This window comes from Leucoraja erinacea, chromosome 26 (genome assembly GCF_028641065.1).
Source record: "Leucoraja erinacea ecotype New England chromosome 26, Leri_hhj_1, whole genome shotgun sequence".
Lineage (NCBI taxonomy): Eukaryota > Metazoa > Chordata > Chondrichthyes > Rajiformes > Rajidae > Leucoraja > Leucoraja erinaceus.
The window spans coordinates 7405609-7429489 of NC_073402.1; the positions used below are offsets into that span (position 1 = coordinate 7405609).

The following is a 23881-nucleotide window of genomic DNA, read 5'->3' on the forward strand; positions in this document are numbered from 1 at the left end:
AGAGAGAGAGCTGACATCGGGAACAGCAGCCCATGGACCTGTGCTACGGGGTCCGTGGGGCTGCGGGAGGAAGGACGTTCCTCCGAAAACGGCAGGCTGAAAACCAGTACAGGTAAGAACAAATTTCCCTTACCTTTTTTGGTGCTTTTTCCAGAGTGCTTGCTGTATTTCTGAAGAGACTGGTGTGTTGCTGAACAGCAGGGAGCCACCTAAGGAAGGCAGGCCACAGCCACAGGTCGTTACTGGTGGGATGCTGAACAGCAGGGAGCCAGCTACTGATGTCAGTATAGAGCTGAAGGGCTGTTGTTTAATGACCAGCAGCAGCCAGCTATAAATGTCGGCACCAGATGGGAGCGAGTGCCAAACTTCACCCTAAATGGGTAGAGGTGCCCGTGAGGACCAGGACCATGGGGAACGGTCCAGTGCCCGTAGGCATGGGGACGGGCTGTGGGATATACCGCGTGCGACTAGTGCCCGAGAGCACCAAGGTCGGCAGGAGCGGTCCCATATATTAAGCACCCGCGACGACGAGTGCCCGAGAGCATGTAAGTCGGCTGGAGCGGGTTGCTGGAGTAAAATTCTCCATATTGGCAGGCTCCGGGATTGGAGGTAGCCACAGTGGGCAAATAATAATATAAGCCCCACAGCAGTTTCCCATATGGGCTGCATGAAATGTCGGACGCCTCTTAGGAGGGTATGGAAGGTCTGACGGGGTAAAGCCTGAGCAGGTGATGGAGCCACTGTCCCCTATTGAAGGGGGGGGGAAACAACCTGCCGAACATGATGAGCAGTACTGCCAGCAGAACTCACGGAGAATGATTGCGAGAGGATGGCTGTGAGTATTGAAGGACTGTGTGTCCACCCATCAACTTCAAGCTAATATTTTGCTGAAGTATTGGCAAGGCTTCTATACCCCGGAATATTGTGGTGCTCTTAATGTAGCCATTGTCACAGGTGCATTTGCAGACATGTTGGGAAGGCCGTTAGGAGTTGGGAAAATCCGTAATACTCTGAAAGGTCTCATGGCGGGCATAACAGCTTTGGCCCGCATGTTAAATAAGGTGTACAATATTAGTGACCACAAGGATGCCATTAGCACTATTTTTTTGGAATGTGCAGTTTGAAGGGCCATTAAGCCAGCTCTAGACCCTAGTTCGCTATACTATGTAAGCAAAGGGCTATACACCCCGTTATTTGGGGGGGGAGACCTGTCTAAACAGGTAAAGAATTGGCGAGGAGGCTTCACTTTGGGGCTGATTAAAGCATCCAAAGGTTATCTGGGGAAGACATTAACCTCATGTGCATCCTAAGAGAGGTAGTGTTTTTGTATTGTACTACAAAGAATTGGGCAGAGGTACCCAGCAGCAGCGTCCTGTTTAGGGTTTGGGCCGGGACGACCACTGTGGAAGATGCATAAGTAACATTAACCATTAGGCTCTCCACAACCGCATATGAAACCAAGAAAAATAACTTGGTTACCACCAATACCATGGAGGTAGGTGAATTTGGGGCTCCAGCATTAATAGGGAGCACGGAAGTTGGAGGGATATTGCAACTTCATGTTGAAGCGTGGTGTAATATATCTATGGACAGATATATCCTTAGCAGTTTTAAGGGATATCTGATAGAGTTTCTACACAAACAAAACCCTCCAGTACAACATATACCGGACAGATATACATGCTGGTAATGGAATAAACCAAACCTGAACAACAGGATTTGTCTCAAATATCTTTATTAGAAATAAGAAAGATGGGGGTTGCTGTATTATTATGGATTATCAATACTTCACAATGTTGTGCAATATATTCATTTTAAAAATGGATATTTTTAGCAGTGCTAAAGACTTAGTGTTCAGCAGGCTATTGTATGGCAAGTATTAATCTTTAAGATCCTTGCTACTCAATATCCAACAGGGGGAAAATTTTTTAAACCAGCGTTGGGACTGCTGCAATACCAAAATCATAGAGTAATGGTATAGTTGGATGATATCATTGTGGGAATAACTTATGAATCGGCATGTTAGCCAGTGGTTGCCACTAAACAATTGTTTGAACAGCTGGGATTCATTATCCATCCACTTAAGTCAAAATTGACACCATTAACACATTTAATATGTTAATGACTTTACTAATATGGAAAGCCACAGAGTTTTATGGGTGCATATATTATAGAGGTCATTTATTTTGGCCAATGGGAAAAATGATAGAAGCTATAAAAGAATTACAATGTGGGGAACACAATGTTAAGTATTGCTCCAAACCCAATAGTTATTCACAACCCGTCTGTGCTATTACAAACAGACGCCAGTGCAATTGGTTATGGTACAACTGATACCATCTCGAGCTATGGGGGAGATGGAATATATAAGAAGCTAACCTACATAACACTAAGGGTTAGAAATGTTAAGTGCATTTCATGGGCAAAAAGCTTATTGCTCAGGAATGAAACTGCAGCATGCTAGATGGTAGATAGATAATACCTCGGTGATGGCATATTTAAGTCATATGGGTGGAAAGATATCACCAGCTTGTGATGAATTGGCAAATTAAAGTTGGGAATGGTGTGTCCAAAGGAATATTTGGTTATGGGCTACATATCTACCAGGGATACTAAATCAGTGGCAGACACCAGGCCACGAAAAATTATTGCTATGATGAATACACCACCGTCTTCTCCCACCATTTCACCAAAGTCTTCCTCGTCTATGCTTCCTAATGACACTTCTTCATCTTCTTCATACTAAATGGATGTTGGATAGATGGTATTTGCTAAAATCAGTAAAGTAGGTAAGGCCGGATATTAGAATTGCATCCGGGGTTAAATCACCAGTTACCGAGGTATGTATCATTGATACCAGATCCTGAGGCAGAAGCTACAGATGCTGTTTTTCACTGCACTACGGGAGGGGTTTCCATTTATGTATTACCTCCTTGTCTAGTTATAAATTTGGGAACGAAGGGACATTCAACAGGAATCGGCATTGGGGATGTCTTAGTACCTGATTGGCTTACCCAACTATGGTTTTCCCGGGGTACAGGACATGGTGCTGGAACTATGTATAACGATAGCCGTAGTCCTAAGTTGCTGGTGCATCCAGTAACTGAGGATAGCTATCCATGTCATAGTAAATATTGATTTAGTAGGTTGTAGACTCTATAACACCGCTATGGGACATGGGGCTATCGATAGAACTGTGGACATGATCACAGCAGCACGAAGAAGGTCTACTCTATAACAGTATTTAGGTCCTATTAAAATGGACTAATTACTGCCATGATAACTTTCTGGACCACAGAAATAAGGATGTTCCGGGGTGCTACAGTTGCTTACCAGCCTGCAATATCGAGGACTGTGTTTCAGCACTGTGAATAATGCCGAAAGTGCATTGTCAAGTTATTAATGGCAAGAAACAGTAACATAACTATATTTGGAATGTAAGTGTGGCTTTGATCTTGCTAAGGAATTGGTCGCCGGCTACAGCATTAAATCTGGATAACTAACTAGAAATGGTATGCTGATAGCGCTAGTCATAGTGTATAAGCTCCAGTTATTGCTAAGTAAGACTGGATGGCTTCACTATTGCGGCACGAAGATTGAGGTTTGTGATCCAGGACCGTATTATTAAACAAAATAGGCCAGGATTAGCGGGGCAGGTCATAGAATTGATGGCCTACCCGGAGGACAATGCCTCTGTATAGTAAAGTACGGTTTTGTTATACAGTAAGAAAAAAGGCTATCAGAGGCAAGGAATGGGCGTTTAATCAGCTTTAAGATACTGTACCATAGAGTGTAACTCATATCCCATATTTCTGCCACCGCGAAATGGTCTGATAGGCGGGAGTGGACAATAACATATTTAATTTTCACCCCACCAGGGCTGCAGCTACATCTGCAGCAAAACGCCTTGATGAAACCATGGAACAAACCCACAGGATTGCAGGATGGATTGTTGGAGAATACGTTTCAGAAATGTTAACAAACCAGTTAGAAGTATGGGAACGTGTTTTTCGGGGACCAATTTTAAGTTCTGTATGATAATTTATCCCTGAAGAATACAGGGTTATGATTTCAATTAATTCGATATTATTTATCATTTCCATTAAATAATTGGTATGAATGCTTTGAATATAATTAACAATTTCTCTCTAACTACCAAGGCAGTTGTGAAGCATGGACTCGTTTCCACGGCATGAGGTCACAGAGCTTTGAAATCTTTCATGGAGTCCCTCACGTGACTCCGAAGTAAAATAGTAAGATTAAACGAGAACTTACCAGTTTGAAGTTTGATCTGTATTTTATGAGGAGGAACGTTGAGGGAATACATGCCCTCCGCTCCCACCCTCATAGGGTCAAATCTTGAGCTGGTATCTCTTTGATAATCTTGCTATTTTAGGTCAATATAGGGTATCTGTGACCTCACACCGCTGCTTTGAAGGATGACACGCATGCGTCGTAAGCGGGTTTCTTTCATGTATTCCCTCAACGTTCCTCCTCATAAAATACAGATCAAACTTCAAACTGGTAAGTTCTCGTTTAATCTTACTATTTTGTTGTGCAAAGCCCCTTGGGCAACAGTGACCATAATATGGTGGAATTCTGCATTAGGATGGAGAGTGACATGGTTAATTCAGAGACTAGGGTCCTGAACTTAAAGAAAGGAGACTTTGAAGGTATTAAATGGGAATTGGCTCGAATAGGCTGACAAATGATACTTAAACGATTGGCAGTGGAGATGCAATGTCAAAGATTTAAAGATTGCATGGATGAACTCCAAAGATTGTTCATCCCTGTCTGGTGAAAAAAACAGGGAAGGCGGCTCAACTGTGGCTAACGAGGTAATTAAAAGGATAGTGTTATATCCAAAGCAGCAAACAAGAGGACTGAGATAATTTTAGAATTCAACAGAGAAGGGCAAAGCGTTAATTAAGAGGGGCAAAAAAGAGCATGAAAGAAAGCTTGCAGAGAATATCAAAACTGACTGTAAAAGCTTTTTTAGATATGTAAAAAGGAAAAGATTAGTGAAGGCAAATGTAGGTCCCTTACAGTCAGAGACAGGTGAATTTATAATGGGAAACAAGGAAATGGCAGAACAGTTAAATAAGTACTTTGGTTCTGCCTTCACCAAGGAAGACACAAACAATCACCCAGAAATACTAGGAGACTGAGGATCTAGTGGGAGGGAGGAACTGAAGGGAATCCACATTAGTCAGGTAATGGTGTTAGATAAACTGTTGGCACTGAAGGCGGATAAATCCCCAGAGCCTGGTGGTCAGCATCCCAGCGTACTCAAGGAGGTGGCCCTAGAAATCGTGGATGCACTGGTGATCAATTTGCAATGTTCTATAGGCTCTGGATCAGTTCCTGTGGACTGGAGGTTAGCTAATGTAACTACAAGAAAGGAAGGAGAGAGAAAACTGGGAATTATAGATCAGTTAGCCTTACATCGGTAGTGGGGAAGAACCGGGAGCCCACACACCCCACTCCCACTCTCTCCTCCCGCCCAACCCCTCCCACCCTACACACCCCCCCTCCCCCCCCCACCCCCCCCCACACATCCCCTCCCCCCACACACACCCCTCCCTCCCCCACACACCCCCCTCCCTCGCCCACACACCCCCTCCCCCCCCCACACCCCCCTCCCCCCCACACACCCCCTCCCCCCCACACACACCCCTCCCCCACACACACCCCTCCCCCACACACCCCCCCCCCCCCACACACCCCCCCTCCCCCCACACACCCCCTCCCCCCCCCCACACCCCCCCTTTTATGCATTTTATGGGGATGTATCACAACATGGTATGGGAACAGCTCCACCCAAGACCGCAAGAAATTGCAGACGCAGCCCAGACTATCACACACAACAACCTACCTTCTATTGACTCAATTTACACCTCATGCCTTGCAAGGCCACCAGCATAATCAAGGATGGGTCTTACCATAGTCATTCCCTTTTCACCCCTCTGCCATCAGGCAAAAGGTACAAAAGTGTGAAAATGCACACCCGTAGATTTGGGGACAGTTTCTTTCCAGCTGTTATCAGGCAATTGAACCATTCTATGGACAACTAGATTGTGGTCCTGAGCTACTATCTTCCTCATTGGAGACCTCAGACTATCTTTAATTGGACTCTACTGAACTTTATCTTGCACGGAATGTTATTCCCTTTACCATGTATCTGCACTGTGGATGGCTCGATGGAATCATGTAATGTCTTTCCGCTGAATGGTTCGCACGCAACAAAGGCTTTTCACTGTACCTTGCTACACGTGACAATAAACTAAACTAATACTGGAATGCCTGTTAAGATGACAAACATCTCACCCACAATGTTTCTGATCCAAGTTCAATATGAAACTAGTTATGTGCAGTGCATTTGTTTAATCTTCATTTAGAGTGTTGAAAAATATTCAGCAGTACAAAGGTTCCTACTCTTCCCTCCTTTCCAAGCAGAGCAAATAACACTGCATCTCCCATTTTGGGACACAATTGTAATTGGATGCTAATTTTTTACCACGGCAAATAGTTTCAGCGTAATTATAGGAAGCCAAAGTACCGGAACATCTAACTAACAGTCGCATGAATCAATGTGGTCACACACATACCCAATACAGTAGACATCAGGTGGTTCAATATCATAACTCAACCAAGGCTTCAGGTCCTGCAGTGGGGACTTGCCGTTCACGTTGTATGTTCCTGCAAATATTCTGAAAACAAAAATAAAAATCTTGAATACAAGAAGTAGAATGATGGCAATCCAAAATGTTATGGACACGATTCCAATATTTAGCTTTTATTATAAGCAGAGTGAATAGCTGGTGACTCACAGGTAACAAACATTAGCAAATTACTTAGTTACAGATGTGATGTTTGTTTGGGAAAGTTTGGATTTATCAGACAAAGCCAAGAAGCCAAACGCAGACTTAGCGATCGTTTTGCGGAACACTTTCTCTCAGCCCACCTGAACCTATCTGATCTCCCGGTTGCTGGACACTTTAATTCTCCTACCCATTCCTGCACAGATCTTTCCAAAGATCCTATAGTGGAGCAAGATAGACCACTCCTTCTAAATGCAATGGGCTGACGCTTAGTACGCAACGGAGCAAAACGTGGGCCTTTTTGTCATCCATTTCAGTAACCCGACCCGACTCGCAGTGTAATCAACGTTGCGGGGGAGCAGTTTGTGTTAATAAATTATAATTCTGAAAATGAGGAGAAGATTTTTACCAAAGAACTTTTATTTTTACGAGGATGTTTCCGTAACCGGCTTCCGTCTCTGCACTAGTATCTTTGCTCCGCTATGGGATCTTTGGTGTGGAGACGGAAGCCGGTTACGGAAATGGGGCCGAAAATGAATCTGCCCGTGACCGTACTACGTCTTCTTCGTCGAGTGATCAATCTTGCTTGCTATAGGATCTTTGGACCTTTCTGTCCTCGGTCTCCTCCATTGTCAGAGTGAGGCTAAACGCAAATTGGAGAAACAGCATCTCATATTTTGCTTAGGCAGTTTACAGCCCAATGATATGAATATTCAGGAAGGCACGGCTCTCTCCCTCTATCTCTATCCTTCCCCACCCAAGTCGCAATAGCTTCTCATTTTCACTCTACAAACAGCTAACAATGGCCTCTTTCCTTTATCATCGTTTTTTTTTGCACATCTTTCATTCATTGTTCTTTATCTCTCCACATCGCCGTCTATATCTTGTTTCCCTTATCCCTAACCAGTCTGAAGAAGGGCCTCGACCCAAAACATCACCCATTCCTTCTCTACAGAGATGCTGCCTGTTCCGCTGAGTTACTCCAGCTTTTTGTGTCTATTCAATAATTTGTTAAAGCCAAATTTGTCTAAATAACTTGACTGATTAATTGATTGAAACAGGCCCTGCTGCCCACACACGCCATCGGTTGATATTAGTTCACACTAGTTCTATGTTATCCCACTTTTGCCTCTATTCCCTGCACTCCAGGAGCAATTTACAGAGGCCAAATAACTGACAAATCTGCCATCTTTGGGATGTGGGAGGAAACCGGGGCACCTGGAGTCACAGGGAGAATGGGCAAATTCCATGCAAATAGCACCTGGTCAGGGTTCACAAATTAGTTGCACACAAACAATTTGTATAAACCCAATGGGCTGATGAGCCTCATTGCTATTTCTCTAAATACAACTAGCATCACCGCACATCAGAACAAAGTTATAGATTTGTAATACACATGAAAATTAATGTTGATTGCACAGTCCACAGAACGTGTAAACTAACCTGTAATTATGTATGTAGGTGTATTTTCCTTCTTGTTTCAGCAACTCAACTTTGATTAAGTTGTCCCTCAGACCAAACTGCGGTATGCCAAGGATATGCCCCGTGTTCTTAACCATCACATTCTTGTCGCGGACAACGTCATTGGTCATTTCAGGACTGCTCGAAACAGAAACACACAACCTTAAAAAATGTCTCCAATATCTCAAGGAATGGAACACAAACGCAGATCGTAGTAAATGCATAACAAAATTCACTTCCTTGGCATCTTACCCATTCATCCACCACCCTCTGTGTAACTTTATGGGTCTGTGGCACCATGGATGAGTGGGAGAAGTGAGAGGACCAGAGGAGTGAGGGGAGGAGGTTTGAGGAGAGAGAGAGAGAGGCCCGGAGGAGTGGGGGGAAGAGAAGGCCAGGGGTGTGGGGAGAGAGAGGGATGGAGGAGTGAGGAGAGGGGCCTGAGGAGTGAGGAAATGTTAAGTGGTAGAATTCAATATTGAGTACAGAAATGTTGCAATGTGCTGTTCCTCAAGTTTGTGTTCGGCCTCATCATAACAATCCAAAAGGCCACAGACCAGACGGTTAAAGTGGGGGAGGAATGAAGAGTTAGGGTGGCAGGCAGCTGAAAGTTACTGCAGACTCAACACAGCTGCTTTGCAAAGCGATTACCCAATCTGTGGTTGATTTTTCCATTGTAGAGGAGACCACACTGTGAATGCTGAAAGCAGAACATTCGATTGGAAAAAGTGAATTGGTGCTTCACCTGGAAAGACTGTTTGGATCCCTGGATGCTGGAAAGGGAAGAGGTGTAAGAATACATGATGCATCGCCTTCAGTTGCAAGGAGAGTGGGTGTTTGGTGGGACGGGAAGAGTGGAGCAGGAAGTTGTGAAGGGAACGGTTGCTGCAAAATACCAAAAAGGGAAGAGTGAGGCTGGGACGTGCGGTCAGGGGCCGCAGAGCCTCACCTGTCATACTCCCAATGAAAATAACTGTTAAGAAAAGTTGTAAAGAATGCCGATATGAAATATGAAACATATGGTTGCCTATCCAATAGTCATTGTGCAACCTGTCAATTGGATGGTGAATTTAAGCTACCTCTATCGGGTTCATATGCTTCCACATTGACCTCACCGCACGTCACTGGAGTGAGGCAGGTGTGTCTGGTGGTGAAATCTCTTTGAAGGTGACAGAAAAATTACAGCGAATGGTCTGAGGAATGTAGAGGCTGCTTGGAGGAAGGTGAAGTGGGACACAAAATGCTGGAGTAACTCAGCAGGACAGGCAGCATCTCTGGAGAGAAAGAATGGGTGACTGGTCAGGACGAGACTCTTATTCAGACTGGAGGTGAAGTGGTCAGGTCTTTGACCTAAAAGTTTAGTTCTGATTCTCTGAAGGGCGTTTAATCTGAAGATTTAACTCTGCTTCTCTGCCTACAGGTGCGGGTCTGACCTGCTGAGTATTTCCAACACGTATTGTTTTTATTTCAGATTTCCAGCACCTGCAGCTCATTCTTTTATTTTTTTTTATGTCATTCCCCTTGTTGGATTGGAAACATACCAGTCACAATTTTGAATTTGATATTTTGAATTATTCTGACCATCAAAATTCTAACATATTAAATGTTTTATTACATAGTATACAAGAGACACGTTTTAAATGACATACCAAGTGTCCATTTCCTCAATAACCTATTTCTATATATCTGGTTTGACAATCCCTCAAATACATGAAAACACAAAGAACAAAGAATTTCAAAATAATGGAACACAATTTACTTTATATTTTAAAATTTTCTTGAGGTGATTAGCTACCATTGTAAACAAATGCATGTTCCAATCCTTATTTGGCTTACTGTAAAATGTTGCTTACATAGTTTGGGTCTATGCGAATTTATCAATGCCATTGACTGCTCAGCAATGACATTAATGTTGTTGTGTGTCAGAAAACTGGTACAAATTTTGATAAAAGGGGAAATCCAGCTACGAGATTAGCATCTTATGTTGTCACCAATGTTAAATATTATGCTAATCTGGACTCTTGAGACACTATTCTGGAAACACTTGCAGAAATAATTGCAAATGTATCTGGTTGCAATAGAAAACTTGCTAACATCCTCCATGAGTAGGCATGCAAACCGAGGAAAATAAATGGCGATTTAAACATGTTCGTAATTTAAAACTAATGCGCCGGTGGATAAATAAATGAAAGAAATAAGTCTGCAGGAATGTATGTAGACAATTTCCTCATACCACTGAAGTGACTGTAATTCAAAATGTTGCAATTTAGACTATTTTGATGGAGGGAAGGAGAGTTTATACAACATCTTTTTAAAACTTCGAAAGTGCCAAAATGTTTTATAATTAATTAAATAAACTGAAATGTCGCCACTGTTGTAACTTAAAGAAAATTATTGTCCAGGTTTTGCACAACAAAGTTGCAAAAACAGTAACAGGATGTTTATCTGATAACCTACTTTGCAGGTTTTGGTTGAGATATAAAGATTGACTTTGAATAGTCTTTATTGGTGCCAAATTGCATTCTTTCATCAACATCTGAGTGGGGGGGGTGAAAAGTAAGAACAAGTTTACAATCCACTTTCTCAAATCTGTAGGCAATATTTTGATTGTGACAATCAGTCACACTATAACTGTTGCCAGACAACTTTTGCAGGCAGTGAATTAAATGAATATATAATGGTCTCTTATGCTCATACATGGAATCTGATTATATTTATACGGTGTGCTTTAATGTAAAAGTGTTTGGTATATTTGTTCGAAGTGACTGTTAGATGGTGCTCCCCACCTGTAATAACCTCCGCCTAAGTTAATTATTTCAACAAATTATTTTCGTATTTGGCTTTTTTTTTTATGAACAGCCCAGTTAAAATTGTTCCTCCAGTGTGCAGTTAGCTGAATTTCATGATGGGAAAACCCAACTATCAAAGAATATCTGCTGTTACAAAAACAGGTCATTGAATCAATTTCCATTCAAACAAAATTGTGCCTTCAGAGAATTGCAATATCATTTTGAAAATATTAATTTTAGATGATGCTTCATAGGGCACACTCTTCATTCACCTTACATTACTCGAACCTTATGAAGCATGAGAAAACAGTAGGAAAAAAAATCAACAAGAAAAGCCATGCATTCACAATAAACATGACAGAACATGCAAAATTACTTTCCAAACTCAAGCTTAAAAAACAAATCAACTCAAATATTTTCAGTGCCTACGTTTTGAATCAGTACTGGTTTGCGTTTACATACCCCATGGCAGGAGATTGAGAAACGGTACTGGTGGAGGCCTCAGAAAATTCTTCTAGGTCATTGGGCTGTCTGGAAACAACAGAAGTTATTTTGTTGAGCAAGTTCTGCATATTAAAGGACAGCATTATGTGTAATGATAACACTCAGATTGCCTCACTTGGTTACATTCACTTTATCACTTAGCTCATGCGTCGGTTACTAGGCAGAAATCAATTCTGCTATCAGGAAAACACTCATATGTTATTACCCAAATACTATTTTCTAGATTTAGATCTTAAAATGCAATGAAACTGAGCAGTTTTATTCAATCCCTTAATTCACACCAGTAAAACCTTCCCATGCAAACCACCCCCTCCCCAGGTACTTTCCCCTGCAACCGCAGGAGATGCAACACCTGTCTCTATACCTCCCCCCTCGACTCCGTCCAAGGACCCCAACAGTCTTTTCAGGTAAGGTAGAGGTTCACTTGCACCTCCTCTAACCTCATCTACCGTATCCGCTGTTCCAGCTGTGGATTCCTGCATATCGGCGAGACCAAGCGCAGGCTTGGCGATCGTTTCGCAGAACACCTCCGCTCAGTCCGCCTGACCTTTCTGTCCTGGGCCTCCTCCATTGTCAGAGTGAGACCCAGTACAAATTAGAGTAACAGCACCTCATATTTCGCTTGGGCAACTTACACCCCAGTGGTATGAACATTGACTTCTCTAACTTCAAATAACACTTACTTTCCCTCTCGCCGCATCCCTCCCCCTTCCCAGTTCTCTGACCAGTCTTACTGACTCCGACTACATTTTATCTTTGCTTTGTTGTTACTTTCTCCCAACTAACAATGATCTATTCTACATTTTCCTTGATCTCCAATCCCTTTGTTCCGTTTTCACACCTTACACTTCCTTATCTATACACTTCCGTATCTATGTACTCTCCCCTGACATCAGTCTGAAGAAGGTTCTTGACCCGAAACATCACCCATTCCTTCTCTCCAGAGATGCTGCCTGTCCCACTGAGTTACTCCAGTATTTTGTATCTATCTATTTCTATAACCTCAATGTACACTTAAAAATGCTATTCTAATTGATTGAAAGATACAGCTTTGAAACAAGCCATTCAAACCCATATGCAGATGAACAGAACAAGGAATGGATACAATGCAGGTGGAAAGTACCCCATGTTCTTTATTAATTATACAAGTCCACCATTGATTTTCCAGCCCCCTTGGTTCCAGAGCCTTTCTAGATTATCCATTTTGCTGGACCGACAGAAGTCACAGCCTTGGGAGGGCCCGCAAAGTTGGTGCGGAAGTCGGCTATGAAACCGATCTGCCGGCTCCAGCTGGGTCGGAGGTCCAAAGCCCTGGCCGCAGCCGGCTAATTCTACCCGCCAATTGACCAAGGAAGTTGTCTACGGGAACGGATCTGCCGGCTCCAGCCAGGCAGAAGTTCGACCTGCTGCTTGGCACCGAAGTCAAGAGTCAAGTCAAGAGAGTTTATTGTCATGTGTCCCAGATAGGACAATGAGATTCTTGCTTGCTGCAGCACAACAGAATATAGTAAGCATAAATACAGAACAGTTCAGTGTGTCTATATAGCATAGACCATATATATAAGTCCCGATTAGGTCGACATTTCGAGGAAACTTCTGGGGAAGGGGTTTTGTCCGGATTAAAGGAGGAGTCAGGCCACCCGTTGCTGGAAAATCAGTGGTGGACCTGTATATAGATCATGGGCAGGTAGATGAGATGAGTTCATCTTGACATTGTGTATGGCACCATCATTGTTTGCCAAAGGGCCTGTTCCTGTGCTGTACTATTCTATGTACCACCTCCTTCTTAACTGCACTGTCATGGCTCCTGGCTTCTCTCAAAGTCAATAAATCTTCAACAGTCAATGGATAAATGACCATCCTGCTCACAAATGGAAGATGCTGGACGATGCATAGTGCATTTATGGCCATGAATCATAAACACAGCATGTCAATCTGCCCATTATAATCTGGGGCAGGAGACACCTTGTTGCTCCACTTGACACCTCAGGAAGGCATCATCTGGACATGACTGACTTTCAAAATCACACAAAACCATAACGAGATGAATGCAAACATTCTGCAGCTTTGTCATGCTGTTGGCTCTTACTTTTCTGGGGTAGATTCAACATCATCATCACTTTCTTTCTGGCAGACCTGCTCTTGATCATCAAGTTGTGAAGCCAGAAGATCAGAATCACCTGCAAGTTGACAAAAAGATAATCATATTGATGTGAGTGAAAGCATAAATAACAAGAACAAAATTAGGGCATAGGTTCAATTGGCTGCTTGGGCAGGGTTAAGGGATGAGTGGGAGAAAAGAGATTTACTTTAATTGACCCAATGTTTTCATGAATCAATTAAAATTAAAAAGTCAACAATGTTTTGCACTGAGAAGTCATAGATGCTAAACGATGACAGGACTTATATTTGCCTAAAGTCAATTTCACATAAGACAAATGATGTCTGCCGCATTTCTCTTCAATTCACCTCCACCCCATTGTGGACATTGGACTATCGCTACAACACGGAGGCATATATTCTTCACTCTGGATCGTCCCCTTTTTGTTTACCTTGACTTGATTGCATTTATGTACGGTATATCTAATCGCATGTAAATCAAACCTTTTCACTGTACCTCGGTACACGTGCCAATATTAAGCCTAAACCTATTCACTGCAACACATGGCGTTGCAGCAGTCCATGTGGCAGTACAGGGATCATAAGCAATCTTAGGCCTGCTATCACAAATATGGGGTGGAAAATCATAGTGCGCTGTTAGACTTGCATTATGTGGTTATTGTGCCAAAGACATAACAGTTACAGCCATTAAACCCACCACTGAATCAGCATCACATCGTTTGCATGCACACTTCTGGACGGGTGGATTTGGAGAGTCGGTGTCAGGGAAGGAAAGAGATGACGGCCAAAAGCCCTCGTGTTAGTCGAAGGTTTGGGGATTTTGTTCGACCAAGTAGTCCTACCTTTTACTATGATCATGATTGATATTTTCCCTCAATGCCAATGTCCTGTACTAACCTAACATCCCACGATTCCTTTAATATCCAAACGTCTATCTGTATCCGTCTTGGATATAACTCAGTGACCCGGTCTTCACTGGTGTCTTGGGTAGAGAATTGCAGAGATCCATTGCTCTCTGGGTGAAGACATTTCTCCTCATCATGGAGCTGAATAGTGATATTCTGAAGCCGTGGTCTCAGGTTTTAAACACACCTGCATCCACTGTGTCAAGCTCTGCAAGAATTGTGAGCCAAAAACAGAGTGGATTTGCACCCATTTCTCATCTCCCCCACCCTTGCACCTGTATTCCTTCATCTGGCTTCACAAATCACATCTCTTCTTATCTCACACTTTTTGTCTTTTCATCTCTGGCCTTTGTCCAACCAATCTATCAACCTTGCCCCCCTCACCCGTGTCCACCTATCCTTTGCCAGGCTTTCACCAGCCCCTCCTCTCTCCCAGGTTTACTCCCCCATCCCCCAACTAGAATCAGTCTGAAGAAGGATCCTGACTCAAAACATCACCTACCCATGTGCTCCAGAGATCCTGTCAGACCCGCTGAGTTACACCAGCACTTGGTAAACTAGGTAAACTAGCATTTGCAGTTCCTTATGAATCCAAGTGCTGGAGTAACTCAGTGGATCAGGCAACCTCTATGGAGGGCATGGATAGGTGACATCTTGAGTTGCAACCCTTTTTCAGTTTGAGGAAGGGTCCCAACCTGAAACGTCGCCTATCTATTCCCTCCACGGCCATTGAGCCTGACCCCGCGGAGTTACTCCAGCACTTTGTGTTTTGCTCACGATTCCGTCATTTGCAGTTCCTTGTGACTCTGCAAGAAATTTGTATGTTTCAATGAGATCACCTCTCGTTTTTCGAAAGACAATATACAGCATTGATTTTATCAGAACGCAAACTAAAAGCACGAAACTAAACTGAACGATATATTCTCGGAATTACGAGATTGTTAGGCGGTTCAGTACTTACTGGTAGCAGCAATGGCAGCAATGGCGGTGACGGCAGCAGCAGCAGCAGTGGCAGCAACACCAATAGAAAAATACGTGCAAAGTATTGTTGAGTGAATAGTTGGTACACAGGCAGGGCTAGATAGCAGCAGGAAAGCACCATTAATAACTAGCCAGGAATGATTTGTTATACAGGGGCAATGATATTTCTATGCAAAATGTGGGTGAAAGAGAAAAGCAGAAACTTGAATCTAACATACATGCCAAAGATGTTAAAATACGCTGCTGTTAAAATCCTTCAAACAGTAACCATCCACGGATTGGTCGTATCTTACAGAATTCACTAATTATTATCTTAAAATTTGGGATGGAGAATGCAATTTGTCCTCATTCCACTTTTGCAGATTAAAATTTACTCCTGTGGTATTTGGTTTAGTTTAGTTAAGATATTCAGCATGGGAAACAGGCCCTTCGTCCCACTGAGTCCACGGCGACCATCGATCACCCACTCACACTCCTTCTGTCATCCCACTTTCACATCCACTCCCTACACACTAGGGGCAATTTAAGGGCCTGTCCCATTTTCACGACCTCTGCTGAGTTTGCCCTTGACTCATACTCGCAGCATGGTCGTCATGGGGTCGTTGGAGATCGTAGGTAGGTCGTAGCAGGCCGTGATACTAGTCGTAGGCCGTGGCATCAAGTAGGTCGGGGCGTTTTTTCTATGGGCCTGATGAAAAATGTCCACGAGTAAAAAAGGTCGTGAATTAGGTCGTGAAAGTGGGACAGGCCCTTTTTCAAAGCCCTATAAACCTACCAATTAGCACATCTTTCAGATGTGGGTGGAAACCAGGGTACCAGGAGGAAACCCACAAATGCCACATAGACAGCACCATAGGTGTGGATCAAACCCGGGTCATTGGTGCTCAGAGGCAGCAAAATCACCACTGTGCCACTTTATGTCGGAAAAAAATAGATAAATCAAAGCAAGATTTGTTTTTTTTAAACCGGCTTCTTGACGTGTGCAGCTTTGCGTACGGAAAAATCACAAAACGGCTAAATTGTATTCTCCAATTTCTTGGAACGCAAACCACCTCTCCCCTTCTTAACACTTGTTGTCTAGAATATTTATACCAACATTCCACTTGAGATGATGATCACCACAAATCTACTGTACTTGCTCAATAGTAAGAATAACCTTATAAATATGTTGACTGGTAACAACACCTTCTCATTACACCAGACAAAAGTATGCCCAAAGTTTGAAAAGGTTCCTTCAAATTCAGGGCGAGATAACATCCAAAACAGTTTGTGGTTACCATTAATTCATTCTCAACTACTGGCGGGCTCAAGTGCACCAGAAGACAATAATAGGGAGCACAGAAGCACAGCGCCAGAGACCCAGGTTCGATCCTGACTACGGGTCGTGACTTAACAGAGTTTGTACGTTCTCCCTGTGACTGTTTTGTGGGAGTATGGGAGCTGGGGTGTTCCGGTTACCTCCCACACTCCAAAGACGTACAGGTTTGTAGGTTAATTGGCTTCGGTATAGATTGTAATTTGGCACCAATGTGCAGGTTAGTGTTCGGGGTGGTCACTGGTCGATGGGCCGAAGGGCCTGTATCCACACTGTATCTTAAACTAAATTAAGCTAAATCACTGGGTTCTGGCTTATTCCAAGCTTCTTTCAAAGCGTATCCCTAGTTAACTACACAAATACAACTATCCTTTGTTACAATTTGCATCAGAACAGGTTCTATTTGATTATCTAGGTTTTAGCTCTTCGAGACACCACCTAAAAATTTGGAACAGACGCCAAATCAAAATAATGAATGCTGCGCAGAAATACATGCCAATGGTTGGGATCAAGCTAGGAACTCTGGTGCAAGTGATCACATCCAAATGGTATGTGACATTTGGTGCAAAGAAAGTCTACACGTAGGGATCAATAAAGTAATGGAAATTGTAAAGATGTACTGATATATTTTAATATCACTAAACTGAAGTGTGTGCCGAGATTTACGAAGATGGTGCCATGACTAGAGGGCCTGAGCTATAGGGAGAGGTTGGACAGACTAGAACTTTATTCCTTGAAACACATGAGGTTGAGGGGGTCATATTTTAGAGGTGGAGGTAATCATGCGTTAAATAGATAGCTTTTACTCAGGGTAGGCAAATCAAGAATCAGTGGGCATACATTTAAGGTGAGACGGGAAAGATCTAGTAGGAACCTGAGAGGCAGGTTTTTCATTCAGAGGGTAGTAGGTACATGGAACAAGCTGCCGGGGAAGGTGTTTGAAGCAGGTGCGAAAACAGCATTTGAAAGTCACATGGACAGACAGATGGTTTGGTGGGATATTGGTCGAATGCAGGTAAACAGGAACACCTTTGTTGACCACTGATCTATGAGCTGTTTTATTTTGTCTGTGCCTATCTGAGTGAAGTCAGACATAGGGTATGGGAAAAGTACAAAATTCCCTCCTACAGCATAGATGGAGCATTTTGGTCAGTCTGGATGAGTTAGGCCGAAGGGCCTCTTTCCATGCTGTATGACTGGGAGAAATATTGAAGAAAACCATTAGAGAATCTTTCCATTGGAAATAAATAATGGGATTTCAAAATATATAATCTGAGGTGGATCCTAAATTATTGAGGGAAGTGTGGCTGGCAATGAATGAGGTCTGACTTCATTTCTCTTAAGTATAGGGTGGTGCCAGAGGATTGTATAATTGCAAATGTTCCACCACGTTTCCAAAAAAAAAAAGCAATTACCGGCCAGTCAGCCTAACTTCAGTGCAAAGCAATTTATGGAGACAATAATCCGGAAATTAGCCTGAAAAACACTTGGCTAAATGACATGGAACGTGCAAAAGTAAAGTTTAATAATGAAACTCAACACAAATTAGTTGAAGGCAAATTTACTTGACAAACTTAATTGTGTTCTTTGAGAAGGTTGATGGAGATGGTACGGTTGATTATGTGCATGTGCCATTTGAAAGATTTTTGATACACTATCTTATTACTTGCAAAATTAGAAATTACACGACTTAAAGTAAAATGATAGAAAGTTAACTAAGATCTCGAACACAGGGAAACATGGTTAATGCCCATTTTCCGCAAGATGATTATTTTTCTCAGGTTCTTAGTATTGTATAATCTAAGACCTGGCGTAAAAAGCTTCATTTCAATCTGCAGACAAAGCAAAATTCAGAAATGTAGCAAACACCAAAATTTGCAGCTATGGGCTTTTACCCGGCCATCCTCCGCATCCAACACATCAACGTGACTCCACCACCAGTTTTGTCTTCCCATCCCCACCGCTTTCAACAGAGACCTCTCCCTTCGCAACTCCTTGGCCCACTCATCACTTCCCACCCAAACCATTCCTCCCCCAGGTACTTTCCACGGCAACTGCAGGAAATGTAACACCTGTCCCTAGACATCCTCCCTCACATCCACCCAGGAACCCTAGCAGCCCTTCCAGGTATGACCGAGGTTCACATGCGTCTCCTCTGACCACATCCTACTGTGTATTTGGTGCTTCCGATGTGGATATCTTGGCTTCCTTTACATCAGCAATAACAAGTATAGACGAGACGTGACCTACGTGGGGTTTTCTCTGGCTTTATTCCAACATTCCAAAGACGTACAGGTTTATACGCTAATTGGCTTGGTAAAATTTTTAATTGTCCCTAGTGTGTGTAGGGTAGTATCAGTGTGCGGGGATCGCTGATGGCACGGACGTAGTGGGCCGAAGGGCCTATTTGGTGCTGTATCTCTAAACTTAACTAAGCTTCATGTGAAACAGGAATTTCTCTGCATCCTGATCTATATGACAATAAACTAATTTGAAACTCCTGGCCCCTTTGCTCATTTTCAGTAGTGGAAAAGTTGTTGCCCAGTCAAAACGCAGAGAGAAATGGTGCTAAATTTTTATTCCAAATTTTGGACGCTCAAATCCTTAAAGCAGATGAACTAGAAGCCCGCTGCTGTCTGCAATAAAGACAGCATACAAAATTAATGTCTTGTAATAAATTGTTCTCAAGGCTGTTCAGATATTCAGGGAAAGGGAGAAGTGGGAGTTGATGGCAGAGCAGGGAGCAGTGAACTGAAGTCTAAGAAGAGTTATCAACAAATATTTAATCTGACATTTACTCGTAAAACAGATAACACTCAAGATACGTTGGTAATGTTATCAACTTCAAATTAAAGATAATTGTCACGTATCTCAAGATACAATTAATAAATAATGAGCTAAATTTATTAAGCTTAATCCTTTATTTAAAAAAATCCAATATATTTCAATATATGTAATCAATTCTTACAAGTCTATTATCAGAACTTAACTTTATAAAAGGTCGCAAATTACCATAGAGAACACAGACATGAGAATATTGAGAGACTTATCCCCAGAATTAGCACATTATCTTGTGAACACATGAAAACAAACATTGAGTACAAAGGTACATCTGCGTTTGGTATTGGATACAATCTATATTTAAACAAACAGAATAAGAGATTGCCTTTACAAATCACAAACAGATTCGTAAATCACTATTTTTTTCTGTTTGCAAATATATTAACCATTTTGTAACCCGCATGGATATTCAGTCTGCAGTTATTTCTCATTCTTCTGCAAACTTTCCTGTTCTTTCCCTCCTTGTGAAGATAGAATGGAAATTGATATATTGACCCTGTTACTTTCCATAGTTTTGCTGAGGAATCGAGCCCTATCTCACCGACACCCTAGACCACTCAGCTGTCTCTAAACTATCAGAATCAGTGTAAAAGTCCAGCAGTGAATGAGTGGCAATTTCCTTCAGCAAAATATTGAAAAGATCAAAGTAACTGAACCTGGCGTAACTTGCCTGGGGGAGGGATTGAGAAAGGGGGAGTGCACAGGTTACTTGAAGTTAGAGAAATCAATATTCATACCACTGGGTTGTAAGCTGCCGAAGGGAAATATGAGACGCTGTTCCCCAGTGGTATCAATTATATTTTCTCTAACATTGAGCAACCCCTGCACTCCCTCACTCTCTCCATCTCTCCCCCACCCAAGTCGCACCAGGTTCCCGTTCTCGCCCAGCTAACAGCTAACAATGGCCTATTTCCTTTATCATTGTTACTTTTTTGCATATCGTTCCTTCATTTGTTCTATATTCTACATCACTGTCTATATCTCTCGTTTTTCCCTTTTCCCCGACTAGTCTGAAGAAGGATCTCAACCGAAATGTCACCCATTCCTTCTCTCCAGAGATGCTGCCTGTCCCACTGCCTGCCCCACTCCAGCATTTTGTGTCTATCTTTAGTTTAAGCAAGCAAATCTACCAGCTTCCATTCATTATGAGCACATAGCAAGCAAGCTGGACATTCAGAGACTCAAAGTTAAGAATACCTCATCCATATTATAGAAATGGATGAACCAATAACACCAGGCTACAAAGTCTACAATGTAAATGTAAAGGAGTTACACAAGAGTTTGTCAACAGGTCTAACTCAGCTTACCGGCTAGCTGCACCCCATAAAATTACAAAGCAAAAATAGTCAGATAAAGAATATGCAATTGTATTTTCTTTGTGTTTCTTAAGGTAACCTGCTCCACCTCGTTACTTACTGTATTTACAGGTGGTTAAAGTAGCCGCACAATATTTGATTTTACCCACAGTTGCTACACAACTTTACATGTCAACCTCTCCTAGGTGAGGTTGCTCAGCAAGTTGGTAACTCTTGGCACTGGAACAGTTTACAGAATGACTCACTTCTGCATTATCGCCTTCAAAGACATACGCCTGCAGGAGTGCAGCACTCTTCAAACATCTATGAAGGCAATTAGTACTGTGATTTAGCACAAGGAAGCCAAGTCAAAGATTGTTGCAATACCACGCAAAATATAACACAAGTTATGCTGTACGTGGAACATTTGCTTTTCTACTTTTGGATTTGACTTTATCACAAATACAATCATTTTGAAATGTACACATTTTACGCTGAGCATGACTATTTGTCCAACTTCTCTGGACTTTGTCTGACGTTGACCCACAACAACAAATTCATCCATTTGTATTTAGAACATAGAAAAATAAGTACAGGAGTAGGCCATTCGGCCCTTCGAGCCAGCACTGCCATTCAATATGATCATGGCTGATCATCTAAAATCAATACTCCGCTCCTGCTTTTGCCCCATATCCCTTCATTCCTTTAGCCCTAAGAGCTAAATCTAACTCTCTCTTGACAACATCCAGTGAATTGGATTCCACTGCCTTCTGTGGCAGAGAATTCCACAGATTCACAACTCTCTGGGTGAAAAAGGTTTTCCTCATCTCAGTCTTAAATGGCCTACCCCTTATTCTTAAACTGTGACCCCTGGATCTGGACTCCCCCATCATCGGGAACATGTTGCTGCATGAAGCGTGTTCACTCCCTTAATAATTTCATATGTTTCTGTAAGATTCCCTGTCATCTTTCTAAATTCCAGTGAATACAAGCCTAGTCACTCCATTCTTTCATCACATGACAGTCCCGCCATCTCGGGAATTAACCTCGTTAGCCTACGCTGCACTCCCTCGATAGCAAGAATGCCCTTCCTCAAATTAGGAGACCAAAACTGCACACAATACTCCAGGTGTTGTCTCACCAGGTCCCTGTACAACTGCAGAAGGACATCTTTGCTCCTATACTCAACTCCTCCCATTATGAAATCGACACTGTGTTTATCAGTGCTAACAAGCCGTGGCTGAAGATAAGGAGAACTTCCACACCAACATGGAAAACATTCATCCACCCCAGAGAGAGATCATTTGATCATCTTGGATGATTTCAGCAGCAGGATATTGAAGTGGGCATAACCACTGCTCAGGTATAACTGGAAAAGATGTAGTAGGGAAGGTTTAGTCAAATGTCATTCTTCTCTTGACACAATGTTTGGATCACAGTCTTGTCATAACCAATAACCTGCTTTGTTAGGAACAAGAATACAAGACCTCATGGCAACCTCCGTCCAAGTACTGAGAACCGATAGACAATGACACAATGGTATCCAAAACGCTGATGATTTGATGGTCACCAATGACTGCTGGACATCACCTAATCCACTGTGGAGCAGCAAAACATTCCAGCAATCAGGCTCAAAAACATCAGCATCTGACCACAAAAAGGTTGATTTCGAACCTCTCAAGGACACCACAACGATAATCCTTCTCAGGCAACAGGGCGACACGGTGGCGCAGCGGTAGAGTTGCTGCCTTACAGCTCCAGAGACTTAGCTTTGATCATGATGACGGGTGCTGTCTGTACGGAGTTTGTACGTTCTCCCTGAGACCGCGTGTGTTTTCCCCAGGGTGCTCCGGTTTCCTCCCACACTCCAAAGACGTACAGGCTTGTAGGTTAATTGCCTTCAGTAAAAATTGTAAATTGTCCTCACTGTGCAGGATAGAACTAATGTACGGGGATCGCTGGTCAGCACGGACTCAGTGAGCCGAAGGGCCTGTTTCCGCGCTGTATCTCTAAACTAAATTTCATGGCAAACATATCAACTCTAAGCCAACAGGGGCCTCAACGTGTCCACAGTGTATGGGCTGTCCTGATTAACAATTTTGATTGGAGATGTCACCTCCCCTTAAGGAAACTGAGAGGTCTGCAGACATCCGAAGGCAGAGATCCAGCAGAAAACTCATCACGTCAAGAATAGATAGTAAATTGAAAGAGAGCAACGCCCTGACGTAAATAGGTTTCTTAGGCTATTGAACACAGCCACAGCAAAACACCCAAGGCCCCATGTCACTGAGCAGTGAACGTATCATGGTCAGAGATGCAGTCTCTGGAATTCATTGCCACAGACAGGTGTGGAGGACAAGTCATTGAGTATTTTTAAAGCAGATGTTGACAGGTTCTTGATTAGCAAGGATGTCAGATGTTATGGGGAGAAGGCAGGAGAATGGGGTTGAGAGAGAAAGAGATCAACCATGATTGAATGGCGGAGTAGACTCGATGGGCAGAATGGCCTAACTTTGCTCCTATGACTTGTGAACTAAGAAATACTTTGATGGCCTCCTCAACCATATCCCTGCCCTTAGCACCCTTAATTCCATCCTACCGCAGTTGAAAATAATCTAGTTTGATCACCTGACCAACAAGGTAAAAAAGATCACGACACAGTTGACAAGTTAACAAAGCGATTGCAGCATGGCCTGATACATAAATTCCGACCTATAAACATGCAAAAGTCTGTCGAGAATGGCTCAGCTCTGTTCATTGCCAGAACAACCCTCCCCACCAAAGTTTTACCTGAGGTGCTGCCTCAAGAGATCGGCATCTATCACATCAAGGATCCCGACTATAAAGG

At 42.8% G+C, this 23881-nt stretch overlaps 1 protein-coding gene across 5 annotated transcripts in view; it reads right to left on the bottom strand.

Moving 5' to 3' along the window:
* Nucleotides 1–23881, bottom strand: part of inpp5b (inositol polyphosphate-5-phosphatase B) — a 135423-nt gene that overhangs the window by 51137 nt on the left and 60405 nt on the right. For 4 of the 5 annotated variants that reach the window (XM_055656076.1, XM_055656072.1, XM_055656073.1 and 1 more), the window contains 4 exons: nucleotides 13665–13755; nucleotides 11534–11602; nucleotides 8265–8420; nucleotides 6609–6710 (listed from right to left, as the gene is read on the bottom strand). In XM_055656076.1, coding sequence (XP_055512051.1) covers nucleotides 6609–6710; nucleotides 8265–8420; nucleotides 11534–11602; nucleotides 13665–13755 — 418 coding nt within the window. Of the gene's footprint in view, nucleotides 1–6608; nucleotides 6711–8264; nucleotides 8421–11533; nucleotides 11603–13664; nucleotides 13756–15562; nucleotides 15724–23881 lie in introns of those variants that run through there. The other variant, XM_055656075.1, reaches the window with a different exon arrangement.